The sequence below is a fragment of the Seriola lalandi genome, unplaced genomic scaffold (genome assembly GCF_002814215.2).
Source record: "Seriola lalandi dorsalis isolate HSWRI2012SDOR001 ecotype SW California unplaced genomic scaffold, Sedor1 jcf7180002054484, whole genome shotgun sequence".
NCBI lineage: Eukaryota > Metazoa > Chordata > Actinopteri > Carangiformes > Carangidae > Seriola > Seriola lalandi.
Window position 1 is genome coordinate 437088 of NW_019525037.1, and position 20538 is coordinate 457625.

Here is a 20538-nt window from a genome sequence, read left to right on the forward strand (position 1 = left end):
CAAATGGAGTTTCCTTTCTATCTGTCCATTTTGAGTATAGCTTTCACTTCTCTTGGTTGGTAGAACTGTAAATTGATTTATGTTGCCTGATGATATGAGTTTACTACTTAGATACAAAAGAACGAGGATGTCTAGGATTTAGCACTGTATTGTTTCTGGCACAAAAAATGAGTAATAGAAACGTGTGAATTTTGAAAAAACTCTAAAGTGTCACAAAAAAAAAAATGTATGTGCTCACATGACGTGGTTTTTCAGACTATGTGACAAAACAATATTTCACAGAATTAAAATGGAAATACTTGGGAGCAAGGAGAAAACATCCCTCAATGGAAACATAGATCACTCGCAATTGTGTTTCGTCAACTTTTATTAAAAAAAAAGAAAATTAAAAAAAAAAAAAAAAAAAAAAAAAAAAAAAAAAAAAGGTATTATAGACCTTGATAATTTAATCAGAAACATTCAGATTCATCATGTGCCCCTTTGTGCTGTTTCAACACAGAGCTTTCGAGGGACGATCCCCAAAATCCTCTCAGCACAGAGCCGGTTTGAGAGGCTTCAGCTTTGTTTCCTCTCCATTTCTAACAACACAATCTACGTATAAACGCGTATTTCACACGACTTGTTGTGACTGCATGAAAATGGAAAAGTTGCTGCAATGTTTCTGCCAACATTTAACACTGTGAGAAGATTAAATTGAACTTTTACCACAACATCTCCGTTACCTGCCCCAGGCTGATTATCAGCTGCTGGAGACTCAGTTTCCTGACATGTCGCCCCGACTCCATCTGAGCAGGTTTCCACACCCTTTGCAGCTACTTAAAAAACAAGCCTGTGGTGTGTTTGCGTGCAACAACATTTCACAACTTTAATCTCTAGATGCAGGAAAGTTTCCATCAGCAGGACGGTAAACAGCATTTCATTATGGATCCTACAGTGATACAGAGAAACAGGTCTACATGCTCACCACTGTAACACTGTACTGTTGAGCCCTTATTACATCACATTAGCACTATAACATGTGAATCACAAAATTATTATTCTATTTAAAGTTAGGGAAAGCTGTATACTTTGTAAATATTACATCTATTACACCAGTTTTATCGTCTTCTAAGTGCAATAAAAGTTCACATTAGAATTACGATTCTATCTCTACCGATTCAAACATGATTCATAAACCCCCCCCAGTCCGAGAGATGGCGCCATGCCGGTTTCTGCCCAGGTATTCCTCCGTGGCGTGAGCGAGTAGAGACAGTGCAGTGTTAGCAACGGACAACACAAAGGAAAGGAGTAATTTAACCTGCCACATCTTCATTTCACATGTTATAACCTCATGGGAAGAAGCAGCTCAATAAGACCCATGTTATATGAAGGCTTTATATACATTTTTACACACATGAAGATCAGATCATCACTAAAGTGTGTGTCATGTGGAGAGCCAATAAAATCGTTGCACCTCTAATAGAAGTTAGGCTAGTTTAATTAGATCAAGATGAATAATAACCCTGAGACTGCCGACCATTGGAACGATCACTCGGAGCACAGACGGGCCTGAAACTCAAAGTCTGCTCACTAGTTCACCTGCGCTGTAAAAACAATATTATATCATTCAAATAAAAAGTCCAAATACTTGATTTTACAAACACATTTAGGAACCCAATGAACCCAGATCAAACTCCTCATTCAAAGAAACTGTGGTTTAAGTGAACGAGCCCCGGCTGGTCACACAAGTCTGCACATGAAGACTCTGAGGAGGGGGAGGGGGGACAGAGAGTTGCGTGGGCTCTCAGAGAAGAATGAGAAAAAAGAAGAAAATTAGGAGTGGAGAGTAAATAAGGACAATTAAACCCCTCAGGAGGTATATAAATAAATATCACAGCTTCTCTGAATGTTACTGTTCTACAGTTGTTTAAAAACCACAAATGACTTGTGAGTTTTTGATTGTGATGTCAACAATACCAACACATATATATATATATATAGTTTTTTTTTTAGCTGAACTGTCGTCATCAAACAGTCAAACAACATACCACACCAAGATAATACTCAGCTGAAGCTCTGTATTCACGGCTGCATTCATCCACACACTCTTTGAGAAACCAGTCATCACTGAAGGTAATGCATGCCATTTAAAACTAGAATGGCAGTCAGTGGAGCACATACCTTCACCCAGGCCAAACAGACCCACACACGTCTGTCAGATCCACATTATGATCTCTGACAAAATGTTGAAAAATATCTTATCTCACAATGTCGAGGAAAGGGATAAAAAAAGTTCCTGGAACTACCACTTTAACTTAAAAACAAACATTTGATGGTTCTCGGTTCTCAAACTTTTCTTTGTCTTATGTTATATTTAATCATATTTTTTTTTAATATTATATTTTAACATATTTCTAATTATATAATGTTTTTGGCTTTTGATCGAACGACAGACAACACGAGACACTTAATGTCAAACACTTCAGTGATTCATTGAGAAAATAATCTGTTGATCAACCGATAGTTAAAGTAATCACTGGCCCCACACATATCTAATGTGCTTATTCAGACAGTAACCTGAGTTTATCTTTTATTCCCTTGTTGCTTAAGAGAGACTAACAACCAGATAGCCACCAACACCCCAACACCACCTGGGGGGCATAGAGCTATTGTTCTATAGAGGGGGGGTTCACATGGCCAGGGGTTATGAATGTGAAATCTGATTCAGGTGGGAACCAACAAAGGGGGCTCTGTTGCTGGCAGCCCAACAACAACATTTTAACAAGGAAGAAAAGAGCAACAGGAGATGTTTATCAAGAATACCAGCACATGAGCCAAACCCAAAATCATGAAGGACACATATGATTGGCTCATTTCCTTTTCCTGACAATGTTAATTGTGTTGCAAAGTATGAAGAGCTGCTGAATGCAGAAGTGTTTTTCCACCCGTTCTGTGTTCGTGTTTCAAACTTCCTTACACACCGTCCTCAATGTTCCTCTCACAGGACTCTCTGCACTAGGACACGAATCCAGCGATACCCAGGAGCCTCGCCCACCACAGCGTGGCTTTGTTTATTGATTGTCTTTAACGCTTGTGCAAGATAGCTGTACTGTCTGGGTTTAGTACTAGTTGTGTGAAATGATGACATCAGCCTTGTACAACTCTACAGCTGGATGAACTGTCTCTTGAACTTTGGGCAAGTACTGAAGTGAATGAAGTAGTTAGCCTGAGACATTCACCGAGCCTGAAAACAGCCTCATTAAAAACATCACAAACCCCCCCACACCCCCCCGAGATCACTTGTTACTTCATCCACTAAAAAAACGACCAATCAGAGCTTCAGCAGCAGCAGGGCTGCAAGGATTGCCCCTCTCTGTGAACAGGTTTAGGTGGCTGGCCCGCGGCGTTGCTGTGGCAACAACAAAGAGCTGGGAAGGCGCGAGGGGGAGGGATTCAGAGGAGAACATACCTGAGCGGCAACAGTGAAACCTGAGAGAGGGGGGGGAGGAGGTTTCAGAAAAACTCAAAACGCAAGGAGAGACTTTGTGACCCGAGACCACAACACTGAAAACAGTGTCAGAAGACGTGAAGTGTCAAGTACACGTGCTACAAAAACATGGGGTTTATTATCATTATGATGTATAGGTCAGTGGTTCTGTTGCAAAAACTTTATACTAGCGATTTTAAAACCTACCGATATATGATTTTATGTACAGTAACGTAAGTGACTGCATCATTTCCTATGAATCTCCTGTGTCTGTGTGTGCAGAGTGGATCCTGTGAGAACAGCAGACTCTGCCATTAACGATAAAAACCACTACATAGAGAGATAATCACTGAATGTAAACACATTGACTGATTCAACTACTGCACGTATGAAAAAGGTCGTATGAAGCCTTTTGTGTGAGGCTGCACATTTAAATGAAAATATAATTGAAATCGGAACATGGCAGAGTGCAATATCCAAAACCGCATATGGTACAGCCATACTTTTGTCTCCAGAGTCAGCTGTGTGAAGTCCGATAATGTCTCAGTAATATCACTTCAGCCAGACGACTACGAGTTTGAAAATGAAATTAGAAAAAGCCTGGGAGGAAAAAAAGGGGTCTCTTGTGTTTTGAAGTGTGGTGCTGTTTTTAAGTATGACGAGATTCATTCATGAGAGTGCTAAAATCACAAAGAGGTTCCTGGAGGCCATTTTCAGGGGAATGGGACCTGGATATTTCCTGCATCATTACAATTCCTGTCAAATAGGCCACATCTAGAGGAATTTGTCAACCAGTTATTAGGAGAACAGACAAAATATTAAAATTCGTTTTCAAAAAGACAAGGATTGATTTATGATGATCAGAAGGTGAATTTTGAACCAAAGGTTTTTTTGACATGTGTTAACAAAGTGATTAAAAGAACAGAAAACAAACCCTGCACAGAAAGAGCTGGTAGGTTTAAGAAACATGAATGATATTTGAATTATTCGACGTTTCACACGATGAGTTCCTGATGTGGCGGAAGATGGGCTGCAGGGAATGTTAAGTATTTCTGTCAGTGACTGAGTGTCACGGCCGGGCGAGGACAGATGCTATCAGCCACATTAACACAGAGTCGGGTTTCTGCAGCACCTGAGGGGAATCTGTCGGTAACTCAGACTTTAAAAAGGGTCAACCTGTGTCCGGCAGAGCTGGGCCGAGCAGCAACATCCTCATTTATTCCCTCTCCTGTCTCAATGAATGATGTTCAACTTTGTGTCAGATCTAAATACTTCATCCAATTTGCATGATTTCATTTTGGTAGTGTGACGTGAACATGTCCCGCTGCCTGTCACAGAAGTGGGTTAACCTGAGCATAAGAAATGAAAATTTGACCTTATACTGTTAAAGTTATTCAAAAGTACAATTGTATTTATACTGATTTTGATTATTTTAGAAACTCCTAAAGTTTTTATAATCATTGCGTCGGAGATAACCGACAAAAACACTTTGCACAAAAATCCCCACTAATGACGTCCATTTTGGTATTAACCTGAATATTAACAGACGGATTTGGGATTAACAGATGACACACCAGATGACTGTAAATAAAGATTCTTCCTTTTCTTTTCTTTGGCTGACTTTTGTGTTGAAACATATTTTAAAATCCTGAGCAAACAAAAGCTTAGGGCTGTAACTGGATGTTTGCCAAATGATTAAACAAATAATTGATCAAAATCATAAATGAATTGCTTGTTGATCAACTAATGAAGTAATCCACTAATGGCTTCAGAGCTGGTTAATGTCAGAAGGGTGCGCGTGTCTTAATGAAGGTTAATGAGTCGAGTCTTCGATGAGGTTCTTCAGTATTCCGCTCACAGCTGGAGCCCAGACAATGAATTCAAAGACAGACAGACAGACAGACAGACAGACAGTCCACAGAGACACCAGCTGCTACTGCAACATGTGATCCCATGCAGAGCTGAGCGAGACACCAACACCAGCAGAGTTAGAGGTCCACGGACGATGAGCTGCAGTCCTTCAGCTCAGCACAAATCACAAGAAACGACGTACATACATGAACACCACCCCCTATGTAGGCAAATTCTGTTTGACTCCTAGTTTGCCTTACCACTAGTGATGCTATGGATCACTACAAATAAACAAAAAAGCCTTCATTAATCATTATCAATGGATAAATTAATGGGTTTTTAAAGGTGGGAATTTATGGGCATTTCTGCAGAGTCGCAGTGAACAGAAGATTTACTTCACTCTTACATTAATGCGTTGATCAGTTCTGCTAATAAGATCATTTTGGGAGAAACACACCTAAAGAAATCCGGACCATACTTGGGCCACATACTTGTTTTCTTATAGGCCAGTACAGGCCAGGTTCCACGGCCCGAATCCGGACCGTATACATCATGAGTGTCAGAGGCCACTTCCACATTTGGACCAATTCTGGTGCACACACAGAAAATCTTCCATCTGTCAGTAAATACCTGAGGATAACAGCCGGCATCTGCCCAGATGTGGAAGTATCTGGGCCAGACTCGGGCCGAGGACTCCGGCATATGATGGATAAGAAGGTTCATTTTGCTGTCTGGGATAGAGTTGGCTAAAGTTTCATGTTTCTAGGCCCACGGTAAATAAAACTGACTGGCTGTCAGATCATTTCTCTGTTTCACACTCTTCCACAGTTGGTGGTGGTTATGTGCTGAGAACCATGGTGCACTAGCAAAAGGCAGGGAACGAAAAGGCTGCCATGCGTTAAAAATATTTAAAAAAAATTGTCATATGAGGAAACTCCACAGGGAATAACTGAATTATCTCAAACCATTTTTAGTTGACACTTAAGAAGATCATTAAGAGATATTAAGAAGAAACTGAGATCATTTGACAACATACAAAATAAAGAAATTAAGTAAAAAAAAAAACAAAGTAGATAAATGACAAGACAAGACTTTTAAGACAGGTGAAAGAAGAAAAACTAGCACACCGACAGAAAGCTCCAGCCCCAAACAGACAAACAAATGTCATCCGGGAAATACTCCGAAGATTTAAAACAGCTGCCATGACGCCTTCACCTCAGCTACAGCTTCAGAATCCGTCCATTTGCCTCTAAAGTCACAATTCAAATTTTCTACCAATTCTTTCAAGGGCGACCATTTCCATAAAGAAGACAAAGATTTCCCTACTCAAAAGACTCGAATTCAAACATCCAGGTGGGTTGGACACGTGTCACGGTTTCATATGGTAACATGGTTAAGTGATCCTGCAGCCAAAATCTCTCTTTGTACCATTAAAGATTGACCTCCGGTTCACCGAGCACGAAAGTTATGCAGGAAAAAGGTACAAGTTTAGTGAAAAATTAAAATTCCTTGTCCCTTTCAAGGGTCCATCCATCCACCCATCCATCCATCCATCCCACAGATGTTACAGGACAAACTGAGGGATGTTTTCCCTGCAACCAGTAGGCTGAAGCAACAATCACATCAAAACAGTGACACTCTCTTTTTACAAATCACACAAAACACAGATGCTGATATTTCTCTATTATTATTTTTAAACATATGCTATTTTTCCCTTAGTCATCACGGCATGACACTTGACTTGATTATCTGATGGAAAGGTTCAGCCACGCGTTACAATCCTGTGGGGGGTGGGGGGGTGGGCTCAGTCAGTAGTTGCCAACTCCGGCCCGTCAATCAAGTCTGACCGGCCCGCCGATCAATTATTTAACTACACATAAATACAATTTTAAACCTAAGGAAAGAAATGATGTGAAATACTGATATTTCTGCCACAATAAAAGCTCAGAGAGACTCTGATAATGCAGCAGCCTTGTTGGTAAAAACAGCTTCGCCAGCAGCAGAGTCTTTGTCAAAATGTTCCAAACTTTCAATTATAATTTGTGTTTGTGCGGCATCAAGTTCAGTTCATCCTGAACCTGAACATTCCCTCTGCTCTCTTCTGTTGTTTGCCTCTTTTTTTCCCCCCACAGCTTGTGTTTCACAGAAAACTGAATTAACCGCTTGGCCCTATTACTTAAAGAAGGCCTATTCATTTTGTTAGTTAATAATTAAGCTTCTTTTGCAATGTGGCAAAATAAACGTTTTGAATATATGGTGGCATGTTGTAGTGTACACACATAATGACAATAGCTCAGGGAAATAGCTTTCAGGAAATGTGGTACCTTCAACAACATAGGCATAGCAGCTCTACCTGCTGTAGATCTACATCACTACTTTTCTGTATATTCTTTCATGTCTACACATGGTAAATGGTTTTGGTATTTTAAAGATAAAACCTCATCATGAAAGAAAGTCAGTTTTTTGTTTAAAATGTTTGAGAGAGGCTGCAGGTTGTTGCCTTTGACAGTTTCTAATATTTACTGATATAAACGGGTTGGACAAACTATAAGAAACCTTTCCAAACCAGTACATTGGAAAGTCAGTAATGTCATTATTTTCTACTATAATTCACTCTGGTTTAGACATGACAGACAATCGTGGGATTTTTAGACCTTTTAAGGGATCTTATAGGATTAAATTGTCAAACCTGAAAAACCTTACGGGAGTTTTTGACTGTGAAACTGAAAGTCAAGAACAGAGCCAGACTACTACAACTACAACAACAAAAAAGTGTGTGAAGGGACTGTTCTGAATTTTCAGTTAGAGTGGTTGAAACGACATTTCTGTAGAATAAAAAAAAAAAAAAAAAGAGGAAGAAAAGTACAAACAATAGCTCACCTTTCCTCTCAGGGGAGAGGAGAGGTGTTTCACCTGGGCGGCTTCCCAGGTGAAACCCTGATCCTGCTCTGGGTGTTTTAAACACTTATTAACGACAAACCTCAAAGAAAATCACACACCACACACATAAACACACACACGGTTATATTTATGTATTGAACTGGACTTACCCGATGTCCTTGGTATAAAAAAGATGAATCCTAATTCTCGCTTGGTGTCCGGGAGTATTGTCACCGCACCATGTTTTCCTTCTTCTTCCTGCTTGTAAAGAGCTCCGGCGGCTCCCCCGCCCTTCTTTCCCCTCGCTGCCTCACCTGCTCTGTCCCGCGCAAACCTGCCGGACCGGTCCGTGCGCCTCCAGAGCTTCAAACAACAATAAAATAGTCCGTTAAAAACTACGCGTGGCATTCAGTGAGGCTGCGGCCGCGGAAGTGGGCATGGAGGTGTTCTGGTCACGTGATGTGCAGGTACAGGTATGTAATTGAATTCTTGATTAAACCAGGTGATCGGTTTCAAGGACAGGGCTGTAGTTTTTCCTTGTGTGGGTCACATGTGGAACGGTTACATATTGCAAATAAACTGGTGTAAGAAAGTTTAATGAGAAGACAAGATGTAAAATAGACACAAGGAAGTATAAACAATTTTAAGAGCTACTTGAAATAGACAGTAAATATAAGCTAAAATAGAATAAGACAGAATAAGCAAAATAATAAAATGTAGGAAAACTCACATTAACATTAAGAACTTCGTTTTAGTCTCTGTGATCAAAGACCTTATTCTATCAGTGGGCCACTGATGGTTCCTGTTTAGGCCCCGGATGCACTGTAGAGGGACATGGTTTCATCAGTGAGTTAGACATATTTAATGTCAGTTTGCTTATATTGTGTTTCCAGGTCAAAAGTACATTTTTATGTCAACACTGTTGTATTGATCCACATTTACAGAACCTAATGACTCAAACATGCTTCAAAGCCTATAGAAATTGCCATAAAAACACAATTGAATCAACAAAAGGAGCTGTTGTCGTTTTTCATATTTCTTTTTTTTTTTTTAGGCAGTGATGAAGTTTGGTCAAAAGGAATCTTCCTTTATATTTAAAATTTCAAACATGGACTTAAGGGCATGGTGCTCTGGTGAAGAAATGATCTCACTGACAGTGGAGGAGTTGGCTGTGATTGTTTTTTTTTTCCTGTGATGAATACACTTTATGGTCTATCACATTTTTCAATATAAAAGATAATTCATATTGCTGACTAAAAGCTGCTTCAAAGTAAGAGTACTTTGTAGTGTGAAGTGGAAGTGGAGTGAAAGGCATGATTAAAAATAAAAGTCAAATAAATTACAAATAAATTACTCAAACAATACACTTAAGTACAGTTCTCAAGTAAATGTACTTCGTTACTGTCCTCCGTGTAACTGGCACAGTTTCAACAATGAATTTGTTCCCAGTTTCTTCAATTCAGTTCAGATCAATTCAATACCTTTACTGTTACCGTAAAAGCTATAGGTCCAATGAGTCCAAGTGTGCACTCTCAGCCAAAGCTACATAGAAAAAAAAAAGAAAAAAATGAACTTCAGTTATTTCTTGTTGATCAAGAAATAATCTATATCAGTATATAACTGTACAACATACAGCTACAAATACAGATATAAGTAGCATAGATAGCACATAGTCTGACCATTTAAAGTGGCAGTGCAGCCTTGGAGCTAAACATCAAAATGAGCAGTGTGTGTTCAGAACAATGTAAACTTAAAGTCAGCAGAGGATGACAGTGAGTATGGTGGTTAAAGTCTGTAATATATTGTGAGTTCACAGTATTGTTGCAGTTTTACATTTATAAGTTGTCTGGTTTACATAATAGATTTTTCTGGGGTAGAACCTGTTCCTGAGTCTGGTGGTACTGTAGCACCTCTCAGAGGGCAGCAGGGTGAACAGGTGAACAGGAGTGTGTTGGACTGGTGAGGATTAGTTTTGCTTCCTGGATGCACCTGGAGCTGTAGATCTCCTCCAGAGTCAACAGCTGGACCCTTCTGGTTTTATGGTCCCTCCCAACAACATGCTGAAGGGCTGTTTTGTCTGCAGTGCTGCAGCTGGAGTACCACACTGGGACACAGTATGTCAGTATACTCTCCTCCAAGTCCTTGTTGATGTTTACTTTCTTCACTGATCTCCGACGGTGAAGTGTGTACTGTAAGTTTTTAAGCCAGTGCTGTGCTGTTTCCTGTCCAGGTCAGGTCATATGAAAGGTGGACACCCAGGAATTTAAATGTTGTTACTCCACCATGTCAGCATTAATGAAAACTGCAGCAGGTGCTAAAAGCCATTTTATCCTGAACTCTGGTGGTTCAATTTTGACCACTGTTTTTTTTTATGTTTTTTGCGAGGCCCCCACTCTTGTTGAAGGTCAATACTAAATCTCTATTGTGCCATTTTAAATACAGGCCTAACAGCACTACTCATTTCTACAACCTCACACCTCCAACCTCTGCAACAAAAATAGTTTGTGGGAATTCTGTTTTGCACTGCATGTGGCCACAATATAAACTGTCTGAAATGAAGAGGAAAAACATGAAACTCTGCAATGGAAAACCCAAAGCTCAACCGGACCCTACTAATGATTTTTCTATTTTTTTCTTTTTTCTTTTCAATTGTACCTGCCAAAGACATAATGTAGCAGTCCAACATATTTTTTTGTGAAATGCCATCAATATTAAATAAGTAGATAGATAGATAGATAGATAGATAGATAGATAGATAGATAGATAGATAGATAGATAGATAGATACTTTATTTATCCCCTAGGGGAAATTCATGTGTCCATTAGCTCATTGTTGATAATAATAACAATAATAATAATGATAATAACAGTTGATAATAAATAAAAAATAATGATTAGATTAGGTTACATACATACATAAATAAATACAGCTCTGAAATTAATCACAAAATGAATATATATAAATAAATGTAAATATATAAATGAGTAAATAAATAAACACCTATACAAATGAATTAAAACATTTTTAATTCCACATTTTTTCTATTTCTGGAGACTTTTATTTCCCATAAAGCTATTTATTTATTTACTTTCTTGTTTATTTATTTACTTATTTAATATTTTGTTAAATTTAGATGGCATTCCATAGTTTTTTTTTTTTTTACCCCTCTCTCCTGTAGAGGGCAGTAAAGTGCATAGAGCATAGCATATACTGCCAGAAGCCGCAGAAGAAGAACAAAGCTCCGCCTTTCCTGTTGTCTGTTGGCCAATCAGGATTCCACATCCTGAATCAGTTCACTGTACCTGTAGTGTGGCTCAGATACCGGATAGCTAGTTAGCTAACATTCTGACAGAAAGCTAAAAACACAACACGTTTTACTTATTAGGTTACCCACTTTCTTGTCCTGAACGTCACCTAGGTAACTAGTTCCCACCACAGCCGCAAACTGCACCATGGTCGGTGTTAAAGTGATCGGCAGCGACCCGGACTTCCAGCCGGAGCTAGCGGCCGCCGGCTCCAGGCTCGCCGTGGTGAAGTTCACAATGGCTGGGTAAGCTTACCAAGCCAGCTTCGAGGCTGCGCTGTTAAGCCGGTCTCTCCTTTTAACACCGGACTGGAAACGTTCAGAGCTCGCTGTTTTACTGTTTTGGAGAGCTGACATGAGCCGCAGAGCTACGTTATATGACAGGGGTGGCTTTGATTGCCAGGGAAGCTAGGTTAGCATGCTATCGTTAGCTGACTAGCTGTGTTGCTTACAATGACATAGCAGTATTACAGTAACTTGGCTGTTAAGGTGTCGTAAGATTTAATGATGAGCTGGGTAATTAAATGTGAGTGAGCTATCCAGTCTGTGGTCATCATTAGGAAAAATCAGCAACGTTACCACCAGTATAGAGCTAACGCTAAAAACACTTGAATATTAAAAAGTGTGTTATTTCACCCCACATTAGCTAGTCATTGTAACGATGTGTCTTTACATTGATTGTATTTGTTATGAAGCATTGATCTCTGAGTCTGTGGGCCTGTTAATGACAGCAGACATATTCCTTTCATAGCTTTAAAATGTGAAGATTTGCTGGTCTTCCCAGTTAGCATATCATACTGTTAGTAAACTTAAGGCTTGTTGGCTTTATGATAGTTTGTCAGAAGAGTTTAAAGCAGTCTAAAGATATTTTTTTTAACTAGGTTAAGCAGTGGTTTGGGTTTATCAAAACTTTTTTCATTTTATAGTTTGAATGAAGCATGAAAATTTCAGCTGCTGCATGAATTAATCAATAGTGAGGATGATACAAGAGTAATTACTGGAGAAAGTGCCACAGTATGGCAAGGGATCTTGGGAAGTTTCTGTTGTGTGAAACATCAACAGTAAGTTATATCTTAAGATTGAACTAAAATATAGGTTAATTCACTATCGTTACATCTAAGTAATCAGTATTAGCTTTCAGCAGATTAATTGTGTCCGAAAACTTGTTAGCTGATTTGTAACAAGAAATGCAGCACAGAAATGCTTAGAAACAGTGTCTGCATTACATAGTGTGTCCACCAGAGTGCGCTGTCAGGTTATTCTTTCAGCTGTAAAAACGTCCCACTCAGAGTATATCTTGATCACAATTATTGGATCCCTGTCAAAAATGTTAAGTTCTGTGTTGATGTAAAAATGACTATCTTATGTTTTATACTATGTCTTAAAATTTCACTATCAATCAGGCTAAAAGCAGTAATCTTTGAGTCATAACTAAATAAATTGTAAATAATACATTTGGGTTAGGGTTAGGAAAAGGTAGGAAACACTTAAGTGACAGTATTGTCATATCACATTGAGAAGCTGGAGCCAGCTAAAGTTTTGCTTGATAAATAGTTGGAACAATTTATTGAGTATTGAAAATAGGGTTTCTTTAATGTAAATGGAGCTGTTCATTTATTGGCAAATAGTTTAAGCAGTACTTGAGAGACAAGATCACTAACATACTGTCCTCCGCCTCCTCAGGTGCCGACCCTGTGTCACAATAGCCCCAGCTTTCAACATGTTGAGTAACAAGTACCCACAAGTCGTCTTCCTTGAAGTAGATGTTCATGTGTGTCAGGTAAGTCTGAACTGTATGGGCTCAACTTACGGTCAAAAAGATATGAGCTTGTAAAGTGATGTTCACAAATATTTTGTAGATGTAAATCAACATTTGTAAACCTGAGAAACAAGACATTCCAGATTGTGCATCTGTAGAAAAGATTTGTAAAGATAAAAAAAAGACTTTGTGAATACAGTATGTAAACAAATGATATAAGATGTCAGGTTACCCAAAGACACTGTAAAAGAAGAAGTGCTTTTGTGAACATCAATACAAAAGATGCAAACGATACAAAAGAACAAAAAAGAAGACTAGTGGCATCCCTCTTTTTTTCAGCCAGTCTTGAAGCAGCATTACACCTTCCTGAGTTCATTATGAAGCAACACCAAAAACTTCAAAACTTAACTCAATTCCTGTGTAATCAAGTGAAAGTTGAAAACCTTTTTTTTTTGTCTATCAGAGACACGCATATGATTTTGGTACCAATCATGTCATTACATTTTGGTTTCTGGGATAATTGGAACAACCCCTTCAAAAGCTTGATGTAAGCGAAACTTTGTGCATGCATAGTAGAACTATACCTGTTGAAAAAATCATTTAGACTTAATTTGGGGGAAAAGTCTACAACATTTTTAAGCAGTTTTGATCAGATTTGACTGTCGATTCTATACATGAAGGTTTTATTTCCCTTAGACCATTAAAGGTGCAGTTATGGGTCTCTCCTCATTCATTTAGATAGGAGCCGGGTCTTGTTAGCACAAAACAACTGAGTGGCGAGACTTGCTTATAAGGACATCGGTGTAGCCTGGGGGAGGTAGAGTCTCTTAAAGGACAGGGCTGGTGTTACTCTATATGTCGCTTATTGTAAACAAATTACACGAAAAGACCAAAACCAGACTGTTAGCCTGTAGCTCTCAGCTCCCTTCTTAAAACAGTCGAGTACTGTAGTTTTTGGCAAATCACGCTCCAACAGGAGGATATACTGTATTTGTAGGAAACTATATTCAGTTGCTGATTAATATGCATTTGTATTTATGAGAGTGGTGTATGTGGGATTGAGTCGAAATAAACTGCATTGTGTGAACATGTCACCCAGTGCAACAGTGTAGCTCACTGATTTGTATTTAATATTGTTAACATTGTTCAACAATGGAGCTCTATGGCACAGAGGAAGAAGATATATCAGGAGGTAGGACACACTGATTGTTGGTTTTTGTCTTTAATGGAATTTGTTGAACAAAAGAAAAGAAAAGTAAAATTTAACACCAGTTTATCCTTTTTAATTTGAAATTGTGCAGGAAGTCTCTGTTTTACCGAGATCTTTGGCAGGTGCCAGTTGTCATCATTTTGACAGTGAAAATAAAAACAATTGGTTGACTGCTAAAACCATGACTGTGGCTTTGCAGAAATTGTGAATCCAAAACACAAAGCTCCTGTCGTGTAACAACAGACAGCGGAAAGAACAAAATGAACAGTCCCCAGACAGTTACTGGTAAAGAATGAGAAACAAGAAGCTGCAACCCAGAAGACCCGGTATACCGGGTCCCGGTGCCGGTCTAAGCTGTTACTGTTATAGAAAACTTGCTCAAGAACGTATGGATGCCAGGCTAATTTCACAAAACCGCTTCTCTTTTTCTCAGGCGACGGCAGCAGCCAACAACATCTCAGCCACACCGACGTTCTTGTTCTTCAGGAACAGGGTTCGGGTTGATCAGTATCAGGGGGCGGACTCTGCAGGTCTGGAGGAGAAGATCAAACAGCACACAGAGAACGACCCGGGAAACAGCGAGGACTCTGATATTCCAAAGGGATACGTGAGTGGACACCTCATCATTCTGTTGGAGGGCTGGTTTGGTGTGTGTGTGTGTGTGTGTGTGTGCAGGATTTACTCTCACGTTTTAGAAGCTGGCCATTTATATTTTTTATATAGTCCCCACTCTCTTGCAATTTTAATACATTACTCTTGAAGTAGCCATTTCCTGTAGCAGCTGATTCTGTTCAGCCCTGTTTCTTAGTAGTAGTAGTAGTATGAAATCACATGTAACAGAAAAAAAGACAGGAACACAAGAAAACACACAGTATGCGACATCAAGTTGGAAACAGAAGTGCTGGTGTGAACCAGAGAGAATATGAATCAGGCGGTTGCTTCATTCAAAGGGATGTGTGTAAACCTTAAATAAAGGCGGAAATAGACCCAGAAGTTGAGTTTGTCTTGTTCGGTTTGTTTTCAGATGGACCTCATGCCTTTTGTCAACAAAGCCGGCTGCGAGTGCCTCAACGAGAGCGACGACTGTGGCTTTGATAACTGCTTAATCAAAGACTCCTCCTACCTGGAGTCTGACTGTGATGAACAGGTACGTGCTGCCACTTCATGTCCACTTCATGCACCGCACAGCAAGTTGGGTGTTTACCTTGATGATGTGTTGAAGGTGTGGTAGTCCCGTGTGTCACAGTACGAGCCTGTCACCTGCAGACCTTTTCAACTCCCTGTGGCTGTTTGTACCATTCCTCCATCCAATGTGTAAAAACCAATCAATTAGCACAGAATACGTCCATATGTTAGCATATAGCACCGCTAATGAAGCTCCATAAACCTGGTGGTAATCACGTTGCATTTCCTCAGTGAAATGATGTCCCTGGTTCGCCAGTGGAAAGCTTTTGTCGTGAACAGTAAAGGAAAGGAAGGAAATGTTCAGTCTGCATCAGCAGTAGCTTAACACGTGCTCCAGCACAGGAGAGCAATCAGCAAACAGTAAAACGAGGCTGATATCTGAAAGTAGACACAGGACAACAGGAGTGAGCAACTGGTACAGACTATCCAACAAGCTAATCAGCAGGGTGGGAGCTGGTCTGGTGCTTCTGTTCTCTCTCTTTGCTCTCCATTCTGTCAACCTCCTGCTGTGGATGAGGTCTTTCCATTAATATCATGATAATGATTTTTATAAGTCACCACGTTTATGTGAAATAAGTCGCCAAAAATTCCATTAACTTCTATCCCACAACTAATCTGCAGTCCACTCTACCTACCGAACATTGCACATAAAGGACATTCATCCTGGTGTCGTCTTTTTAACGGCAATAGTCCAAAAGGTTTCTGTTAATAAAACACAGCGGAAACACAAGGTGGAAGTTACAGACAAGTCCTACAGGTTATTAAAAGCTATGAGAAGTTCTGGGTTCCAGGTTGTTACGTTCCCTCAGTGGAAAAGGTAAAATGCCACATTAATCATGAACATAAAATATCATCTAACCAAGAAAAATGACTAAACACATAAATAAACACAAGAGAGGGTGAGTTTTTGCCTCAGGACAATCTTCACATATTTAGCCCCATTTTTAGTGTTTTCTATTTTTGAGTTAAATTTATTGGCGGGAAGATAATTTGTCTAATGTGTTGCCTTTAATTTTTTTTTTATCTGGTCCAGTTGCTGATAACTATGGCCTTCAACCAGCCTGTGAAGCTCTTCTCTATGAAGCTACTGTCGTCAGACTTTGGTAAATTTTATTCTGCTTGTGTTTTTAATCCGACTCTCTCATGTAGTCAGTGCATCATCTACAGGCAACCGTAACTAACATTGTGTACCTTTCTCCATCCTTCCTTCCTTCTGTGTGTCAGCCCAAGCCCCTAAGGTGATGAAGGTGTTCATCAATCTCCCGCGGTCGATGGGCTTCGACGACGCGGAGCGGAGCGAAGCCACTCAGACTCTGGAGCTGTCAGAGGAAGACTACAAAGACGAGGGTTTGATTCCTCTGCGCTACGTCAAGTTTCAGAACGTCCAGAGTGTTACGGTGAGGACCAGACAGAAGTCATGATTTCAGCATGCGCAAACAAATGTGCACCTGCTCTGAGTTCAAGTAAAGCTGTTTTTTATTGGCTCATATGAAATATGAAAAGTGACATGTTGGCAGCGTGAAGCCTTTTCTTCTTCTGATTTTGTATTTACTATTTAAGACCATGAAATAATTAATGTTTGCACTCAGAGGTGATGCAGGAAGGATGCGGCACCACTCGCACACCCCTTACATTGCCCACCTGTGTTAACTTGTAATTATTAATGGACCATATAAAGAGGCTTTATTTTTCTGAACCATCAGCGGAGTAGTTTGTGCTTTGTATGGCGATATTGATGTGAATGATCAACCAACAGAAACCTTCACTGCATGTCTGCCTCTACTAACATGTTGCCAGCAGAGCCATCCAATGGTCAAAGACACACAGGTTTAACTGGTGTTGTATGTTTATTGATGGTATTTGTGTTTTTGTTTTTGTCTTTTACCAGTTGTTTGTCAAGTCGAACCAAGGAGACGAGGAGACGACAAAAATCAACTACCTGACATTCATAGGCACCCCAGTACAGGCCACCAACATGAACGACTTCAAAAGGGTATGGAGCAGTTACAGCAGCCTGCGTTTGTTCGTTTGTGAGTGTGTTTGCACTGGATGATTATTTTTATTTTGGTGCCTCGCAGGTTGTGGGGAAGAAAGGTGAGAGTCACTGAACAGGACAATGAAGAGGAGGCAGAGAAGAGGAGGAAGCTACAGATACACCCAAGGACTTTCACTCTGCCAAAGCTGCCACACACTCTACTGTCACACACACACACACACACATACACACACACACACAGCCTCCAGCTGTCCTCCTCAAGCTCTGATTGAATTCTCCGTCTGTGGAGTCTACAAATAATTTGTATTGTAATACTGATGAAAATCACTGTAAATAAAACACAATCCTTTTTCAAAGGCATGTGCGTCAAGTCTGTTTTTTGTGGGAACTGATGAGGATGATGAGAAGGAGTAGTACTGAATGTAGTGGTAACACTGCTGGTGCTGCAATACAGCACCAGCAGTAGAAAACTGAACGAATATAAAATGTGATTTTTTTCAATACTCCTCGCTGAGCAGCAGTCATAAATCCAGGTTAATGACGGCAGCCGTACCGTGTCATCAGCTGTAAATCATTTGAAGTTTGAAGTCAGCTCTGGCTTCCGATTGGTTAAAATGAGTAACAAGCTGATTGTGCTTGTTAGTCAACCTCCTCCAAAAAGCATTAATGGACCTGTTCGGTTAACTTTAGCAGTAAACTTAAGATTTGTGAGAGATTTCTAAAAGAAAGGAGGGACTCAGGAAGAAATTTGAAAGCTTTTCATAGTCAACTGTTAGTCGAGAGTTTTAGTAAATGAATGAACTGGACAATTACTGTGAAACATTTAAAAATGGACACTTGACTGTTAGATTTGTAGGGAAATAACCTGACTTTTAAAATCAACATTATATATAGATATAAAAAACACTTCCCTGTTAAAATTTTGTTTTCATTATGGAACCTTTAATCTGTCATGTGGTCTGCGTAGTTCTATTTATTATTTCTTGTACTCTTTCTGCAGTCTGCTGTGAGCAGGTCTGCAGAGGAGAGCTGTGGTTGCAGGTAGCAGCAGTGAGAGCTGAGAGGGAAGACAGACAGAACAATGGAGGGGAGCTGGTTTTGTTGTCTGAGGGGGTCACATGTCACACGATGACCAACACTCACTGGTCAGTAAAGTCGCTGGGAGAGGGTCGTCCCCAGGTGTGAAGTGTGAAGGATTTTGGAGGAGTGAGTTCTTTTTTGTGGAACAGAAAAACATGTGGTTTCCACCATCTTGAATATAGTGAATCCCATTGCCCCCCCCTTTGGTGACAGAATGCCACCTGATGTGTCATCCTGGGAGCAGACTGTATAGTCCATTTTTCAGCTCATTCAAGTGGTAACATCTGGGCATTTGTCAACACTATCTATCTTGGCTAAGCAAGAACATGTGGTTTCCACCATCTTGAATGTAGTGAATCAATGAACCTTACTTTTTCTCCGAGAGTGAATATTTCTTCGGTTATGTCTAGGAAATGAATGTGAAAAACATATGAGAGTGTAACTGAGGCCTTTTATCCCTTAAAACACAACCAAGTGCAATCTGAAGAGCAGGTGTGGATTCAACAATTTTCCCAAAGAAGAAACACTACTGAAGAAGACACAGCTGAAGGATGGTCTTCTCAATAGGTGAATAATCCTGGAGGATACAAAGGGTTAAAGGTCTGTTCACCAACAGCAAGTGTTTTCAGGTTTCACTTGTCCAGTTTATGTCTCATACACTAATCTCCATGTTGTAAACAAGGTGTGTAACTATACTCTTCGCCACTGAAATTGCTCGACTTGCTGATAGAATCAAACCTTGAAAACCCCACCTGGTTTTTCTTGTTCTCAAACAAAGTCACTCCCATTCAGTCGACGTGTTTCTTGTTCTGTGCAGACCTGACAGTGTATGGATGAGTATAACCAACATGCTGTGAAGTGTAAAAGCTAACAAGCCATATACACTACAGATCAACTTCTGCTGAACAGCTTCAACCCTTCATGTGAAAGTGAAACTATTTGACTTTTCCTGTCTCTCGGAGGTGAAATGGCGCAGCGAGGAATTCAGATGGACCGGGAAAAACTCTGCTGTTCCATCTGTTTGGATCTACTGAAGGATCCAGTGACTATTCCCTGTGGACACAACTACTGTATGAGCTGTATTAAAAGTCACTGGGATCAAGAGGATCAGAGGAGGATCCACAGCTGTCATCAGTGCAGACAGGATTTCATACCAAGACCTGTCCTGATGAAAAACACCATGTTAGCAGAGTTAGTGGAGGAACTGAAGAAGACTGGACGCCAAGCTGCTCCAGCTGATCACTGCTATGCCGGACCTGAAGATGTGGCCTGTGATGTCTGCACTGGGATAAAACTGAAAGCTGTCAAATCCTGTCTGCAGTGTCTGGTCTCTTACTGTGAGCAGCACCTCCAGCCTCACTATGAATCCCCTGCTTTTGAAAAACATAAACTGGTCGACGCCTCCAAGAAGCTCCAGGAGAACATCTGCTCTCGTCATGATGAAGTGATGAAGATTTTCTGCCGCACTGATCAGCAGTGTATCTGTTATCTCTGCTCCATGGATGAACATAAAAGCCACGACACTGTCTCAGCTGCAGCGGAAAGGGCTGACAAGCAGGGAGATCTCATACTGAATCAGCAAAAAATCCAGCAGAGAATCCAGGACAGAGAGGAGGTCGTAAAGGTGCTTCAGCAGGAGGTGGAGGCTACCAATCGCTCTGCTGATAAAGCAGTGAAGGACTGTGATGAGATCTTCACTCAGCTGATCCGTCTCATGGAGAAAAGAAGCTCTGATCTGAAGCAGCAGATCAGATCGCAGCAGAAAACTGAGGTCAGTCGAGTCAAAGCGCTTCAGGAGAAACTGCAG

The 20538-nt window shown here is 40.2% G+C and overlaps 2 protein-coding genes and 1 pseudogene across 2 annotated transcripts in view; 2 read left to right on the forward strand and 1 right to left on the reverse strand.

Annotated features, from left to right (window-relative positions):
- Positions 1–8527, reverse strand: part of atp8b1 (ATPase phospholipid transporting 8B1) — a 32845-nt gene extending 24318 nt beyond the window's left edge. The window contains exon 1 of the mRNA XM_023412646.2: positions 8368–8527. The gene's annotated coding sequence lies outside the window, so the exon portion shown is untranslated. The remainder of the gene's footprint in view (positions 1–8367) is intronic.
- Positions 8528–11472: 2945 nt separating this feature from the next.
- Positions 11473–18011, forward strand: txnl1 (thioredoxin-like 1). The gene is made up of 8 exons (XM_023412606.2): positions 11473–11747; positions 13185–13281; positions 14904–15077; positions 15495–15617; positions 16689–16758; positions 16880–17052; positions 17544–17648; positions 17734–18011. The coding sequence occupies exons 1-8, from the start codon at positions 11650–11652 to the stop codon at positions 17761–17763; spliced, it is 870 nt and encodes a 289-aa protein (XP_023268374.1). The 5' UTR covers positions 11473–11649; the 3' UTR covers positions 17764–18011.
- A 1596-nt stretch (positions 18012–19607) lies between these two features.
- The window catches only part of LOC111659634 (E3 ubiquitin/ISG15 ligase TRIM25-like), a 2750-nt pseudogene continuing 1819 nt past the window's right edge, over positions 19608–20538 (forward strand).